Source organism: Phoenix dactylifera, chromosome 6, assembly GCF_009389715.1.
Source record: "Phoenix dactylifera cultivar Barhee BC4 chromosome 6, palm_55x_up_171113_PBpolish2nd_filt_p, whole genome shotgun sequence".
NCBI classification, from domain to species: Eukaryota; Viridiplantae; Streptophyta; class Magnoliopsida; order Arecales; family Arecaceae; genus Phoenix; species Phoenix dactylifera.
The window spans coordinates 11,011,066-11,017,415 of NC_052397.1; the positions used below are offsets into that span (position 1 = coordinate 11,011,066).

At 39.9% G+C, this 6,350-nt stretch overlaps 1 protein-coding gene across 1 annotated transcript; it reads right to left on the bottom strand.

Annotated features, from left to right (window-relative positions):
- Window positions 1-1,550: 1,550 nt before the first annotated feature.
- Window positions 1,551-5,763, bottom strand: LOC120111054 (heterogeneous nuclear ribonucleoprotein 1-like). The gene is given in 7 exon segments (XM_039127397.1): window positions 1,551-2,091; window positions 4,145-4,418; window positions 4,420-4,655; window positions 4,658-5,345; window positions 5,504-5,560; window positions 5,562-5,642; window positions 5,644-5,763. Coding segments are annotated over 7 exon segments (1,434 nt in total). The 5' UTR covers window positions 5,728-5,763; the 3' UTR covers window positions 1,551-2,077.
- Window positions 5,764-6,350: the final 587 nt, after the last annotated feature.

Below are 6,350 nucleotides of genomic sequence, written 5' to 3' on the forward strand. Positions count from 1 at the left end.
ATGGCTTGGGGTGGCAATGAAAAGATGACACCAGTAAAGGTCAATTCAGAAACCTAAGGAAGTTACACTTTATATGCCTTTAAAAGAAAGAACAGGCCCACCATTCTCCATCCAAGTTAAATGATATCTATTTTGGATTGGGCACTTACTGCCCAGGGGACCACCTGTTGCTGGCTTTTACATGACCAACTTCGTCAAAGCCTGTCCTGAAACTCATGTTCTCAAAAACTGTGGCAGAAAGAGATGAAACATGAAATATGATGTATGTAACCACCAATCAATGTTAATACCTAAAATTATTGTCAGATGAACACATGAACTGTTTTTCCTTCCACCAGGATAGCACCTCAAAATAGACTGGGATTCAAATTTCTACCAACTAAAATGATGGGTGGATCAGTGTGACTAGTGTGACCATCTGATCACTATTCCTAAGACAAACTAGCCCTCCTGGAAGCCGCATCTACAAGGCGCTTATAAACCCATGTAGAAAGCCACGATCTAAGCTAGAATGACCGTGTGAGAGTATGAGTCTTTGGATTGCCTTCTTCTATGCAGAAAAGGACCTATGTATGCCATCGCAGAGAGAAGTACCATCAGAAAGAGAGCTTTTCTGTAGTCACTAAGCTTGGATAACCGACCAAGAAGTCAGGTCATAAAGGTAAAAGTAGGTTCCCGGAATATAGAGCCGCCCAAAGACAGCCTTCCGGCCACATCAGCAGGTTAGAAGACAATATTCACTACAAATCTATTCCAGCTTCTTTCCTTCCTGTAGCTCTTCTTCTTTGTTTAAAGCTTAACTCACATTTCGGGAGCGGATGCTGCTCGAGCTAAAGATATGCCCCCCACTCTTGAACAGCTCTCACTTGCCTTGGCCGATAGCTTAGATGACCCGCCGTTTAGGGTGCAAAGTAGGCAATAGATTCTAGCCAATGGGCCTTTCTTCCATGTCCGTGACAACATGGGGATGATACATTACATAAACCAGACAACCACAATCCCCCGAGGTATTGAGAGAACTGGCAAGCCATAAAACATGGTCTCTACCCTACACCTAGATGCACTGGTCATATTTGTGTCTGATCTGTATGGTAGTTATGAATTACACTATCCATCAATTTTGACTAAAACAAAGAGGCTCCTTGTTAGGGGAGGTGAGGTATTAATATAGCACAAACTCATGCCAGTATTTGCAAGTAGAAATCAATTTCAACTTGGCTAAGCAAGTCCTCAAGAACCTAGTCATGAGTTTAGGATGGAAGACAAAGGCATCAAGGCACCACCCTCCATGGATATTGTAAGGGATGCTATGACTACCTATAAAGATAAAGAGAAAAAAGAAGGGATATGCTGACCCAAGGTACAATGGAGCCAGCCCAGAACATCTTGAGAAACAAAAAGTCATTTCCAGAAAGAAACTAAAAATACTGTACCCACATGAAAACATGCTTCTTACAGCTAGGAAAAGCAAGATACTCATTAAGAGGTTTGTTGAACAAAATAAAGGCAATAGAAGCTACAGTTGTTGAGCATGCAAGCAACAAATAAAGTTTCCTGAAAGCAAATTTTCATAGAAATGAATCAGAATATTTGGTAGCCTTATTCTTAGGGACCCACATAGTATCCCTGGAAGTTTCACACTAATAAATCAGCCTGTTTCTGGTACAACTGCAGTAAAAAGAGAAAAAATAAAAAGCGCATACCTGACAATAACTATCACATTGCCAGATATTACAGAAGTTTTTTTTCTTAAAAAAAGAGCAGAAGACTATATGGCGCCACAGCATAAATCAGAACACTCTTCTGAATATATCCCGCAATCTGATTTTACATCTCAATCAAACCACGAAAAACAAAACCTAAACTCTATGCAGAGATGAAACTCAAATCTCAAACCGTACACAAAATCCTATATATTTAAAAACTCTGGATTTAAATTTTGGAAGCCAACTCTGGTTAGCTCTAAATAATGAACTAGCCCATATATTTTAAGGGAACATCTGCGTTCACCATCAAGCGCCTAATTCACTGGATTTTTCACCTATGATAAACTCCAATCTTTGAAAGAATAATTCTCCTAGGCAGCGATTCCTGAGCAAGCGATCACCAAAAACAAATAGAATATCAGAAAAGCTATCATCATTGTTAATTATTGTTGAGGAACAACAGAAAAATAAATGCTGAACACTGAGCAATATAAGACAGGAGTTCTTCATATACTTCTAAACTATCTAGTCCATGCAATAATAAACATGGCAAGCATGCATGAAATATTAAGCCATCCCTCAAAATAAACAACCATATTATTAGAATTAATGCAACAAAAGAAACACTATTACATATAAAAAATTGTTCTGCCTATGTGTCCGCAATGCTTGACAGAACAAAATTGGCTAACCATATAACACTTTGTACCCGCTATTTGATGTGGTTAGCATTATGAGCATTCACTTTGATTTGTTTCTATTAAAAGCTAGTAGCTACATTGCTATGCATTTCACTCAATCAAGTAGATTGACAGGCACACCAAAAGCACTGTTTTATCAAATCCTTGATAAATTTACTTCTATAATAATAACATCAGAATCATCAGAGGACAAAACATAATTGTCGTGAACCAGATTGTGTACATCATGAACATTATGGATGTATATTAATACTATCTTCTTGAAGGAAATGATTTGGCAAAATTATTTTTTAATGTTCAACCTTCTACATAAACAATCTGTAACCAATTCTTCTATCATCAGACTATTATAACACATTTAAGGTTTGACACGACAACCATTTAAGCTATGTTGGATGTCATCTTTCCTTATCAGCATGATATCACACAAAATGGTGGAAAGGAGAAGAAGCCAGAAGATGAAATTGAACAGATCTAGAGTTGTTGATAAGGGAATCTACATTTTGGGGACAAAGTAAGTAACCTTTTCAGCGGATTTTGATGTGGATTGCTTTTTGAGAACCCACAAGCTTCCCTTTCCCCGCTTCTCTTCCAATCCCTTTCTGCTTGTGCAAGAGTTGTCCCACAGATATGGTAATTAAAATGAGTCCTTAAAGTTACCTTAGACATTATATGCTACATTTTCCTTTACCTCACACAAATCATATTTGGAATTATTGACAGTCATTAAACCTTGTAATTAAGTGCTTCTTGGAAAACATGCCATCAATTAGCAATTCAAGTGAGAGGTGATTAATTTCTAAATTTGACTCATTTGTTTTCAGTTGTCCATCTTAGCAAATAAATCATAGGATAGCCCATGGACAAGCCCAGTGAACAAGTGCCATTTGGATTACGCCATAGCGAACTCTGGAAAAAAGGTATACATTCAACATAAAGAGTTTCCAACATTGATGACTTTATGATAACAAAGTAGAAAGAAGAAACACTTGCAAGTATTAAATGGTTTTGGATAAGCAAAGGCCAAGGTAAAGCCAACTAGGAGTGGATTTCAAATCCAAATTGAAAGTCAAATGAAATGGAGGGACCAAATAATGCGGACGAGGAAGAGAAATTATTTTTGAAGAGCCCAATGATGATGATAGGATACTGCCAATGCCATGTAGATAGGAAAAATGCTTTCTATTTATGCTAACTTTCACCAACACTCAGCACATGTAATGCAGATGACATTTTTTATGGTCATGAGAACTTAATGATGGCCATGATACAATCAATCTACTAAGTACATTTAATATTTTTTTGGATTATGTACTTCTTTTGTTTTCTTGCTAAAACATATTCAGGCCTTAAGAGGGGTTTTCTTCACAAAAGAAGGGAGGGACATCAAAGAAACATTGACTATCTAAACATGCAAGAATTGCACAAACATATAGTGCAGATATTCAAATATTTTCACATACATTACTCATTCAATTGAAGACAGCAAGAAGAAACTGTGTAGAGTTCAATGTTTTTCACGAATGTAAAAATATTTTCTATACTACCATTTTCCTCTATATAAAACTCACAAGCAGTAAAATAAGGTGATGGAGTCCCTTACCTATATTTGTATATCAGTTAGAAACATCAAAGCCACAATATTACTACATAATCTCAATTATCTAAGATGTAGCTTATGAAATAAAGAAAATTCATCTCACAGGGAAATAAAATCAAGCTGAACGAGTCTCTCACCTCTATTTGTTTGTCTATTGGTAATATTGTAACCACCCATATAATCTGCTGAACCCTTGGCAGTGCCATCTGAAGGTGCATTGCCGAGTCCATAACTGAATGGACCAGATCCATCAAGCTCCAAAGATGCAGACCTCCAAGTGGTGTCTCCATAGATTGAACTACTACCATATGGATCTGCATAGTTTCCTTCATATCCATTGCTTGATGCAGTGAAGGAGGGATTAACAGAACCAGTCCCGGTGTTTCTTCCATAATTGCTGGAACCCAAACCCAAAGCTATTCTCACCAGTTCTATAACCCAGACTCCCACTAGCATAGCCTGAACCACTGCCCACACCATGAGCCGAAATAGGAGAAGAGGAACCTCCCCAATTCAGGTTACTATTACCAAATCCACCAAGGTTCCCACTTCCAGATGCCATGAAGGCATTAGAGCTTGCAGAGCTGGTAGTATAATTAAGGCCACTATTACCCCATAAGTTACGGGCCATTGAACTGAAAACAGACCAGTACTACCGCTACCTCCACTATAGCCAATAGGGCTACTATATCTATTAGAATTCCCACTATAGTAAGGGCTCAATGGCCGTCCATAACTGAGACTATTATTGAAATTTGAGTTTCCACCATAGTTGGGGCTCATCCCAGGCTCAAAGTTCATCCCAATTCCATAGCCAGGACCCAATGAAGGGAATCCATTACGCCCACCAGCTAGTGCCCCAAATCTACCATCCATCCTCATTCCATAGCCACCTATGGAGCTTGGACTGTAACCCTGAGTGTACCCATTGAGAAAGCTATTGACCCTGCTCAGACCATAGTTATATGCCCCAATAGGCAAGCGCATGCTTGGCCCTGGGGACATTTCCTTGGGAACAGCCTTCTTAACTTCAACCATCTTGCCATTGAGCTCATGAAAGGTCTTAACAAGCACCTTATCCACAGCATCCTCTGAATCAAAAGTAATGAATCCGAAGCCCCTCGGCCTTTGTGTGTTGTGATCATACATAACAACAACATCAGTGATAGTCCCAAACTGGTCGAAGTAATTCTTGAAGTCGGCCTCAGTTACACTGGAAGCCAGGCCTCCAACAAATATCTTTTTGGTGCGACCAGGAGCTGGAGAACCATGGGCATTAGTGCTGTTTCTCTTAAGGATGTGCTGGTCATCTCTCGGAACAGCTTTCTTCGCCTCTACCTGCAAAATTCATCGGCCAAAACTCGAATCATATTCAGCAAAGGGCTAATTTCCAGAAATCCTATAACACTGGCAATGGCAAAAAATTGGATAATACTTAATAGGCATGAATCTGAGTAGAATTGAAAAGAATTGACAGGCAGAGGTGAAGTGGCTACCATCCGGCCATCGATCATGTGTTTCTCCTTGACAACTCTCTCTGCGACGCCGGGGTCCCGCAAACACGACGAACCCGAATCCGCGCGCACGGCCGGTGTTCCGGTCCTTCATGATGACGGCCTCCACCACGTCCCCGAAAACTCTCGAAGTACTCCCGGAGGCGGTCTTCATTGGTGTCCCAAGAAATACCTCCGATAAAAAGTTTTCCAAGATCCGACTCCATCGTTTATTCTGCAATCTGCTCATAGAAAAATCATCACCATGACACGAATCCAAACTCAAATCCAAACAAACAGCTAATGTTCTTCATCTAATTCAAACATCAAATCCAACAATAATATCTACCACATGAACCAGATCCAATCCAAAACACATAATTCAATAGTAAATCCGATGCGCACATAACAAAAAATAAAAAATCCAATTTTTCCAACAATCCGATGAATTGGATAGCCACCAGATCTAACAGACAGATGCATGGAAGAGAAGAGCAACAGAATCTAACACAAATCGCATAAAATCCAGCTAAAAATCCAAAGACTAAGCAAGGATTCCATCGAATTAGATCGAGGGAGCTCCAGATCCTTCCGGATCGATCAAAGGCATATCCAGCACCAATAAAACATCGATAGAAGAGATAATTCAGATGGCATCGGCCCATGAGGGATAGAGGATGCGAGTGAGATCGAAGGAGGGCGGCTTACCGACCGATCTAGACGCTTCGGATTCCGAGTTCGAGAGGGGAGATCGTCGCTCTCTCTCTCCTCGCGCGCGATCTCTTTATTAAGATCTGGGAGCGGCATCGGAAGAACAAGAGAAGGCCTCCCCATATATACTCGCCCCACC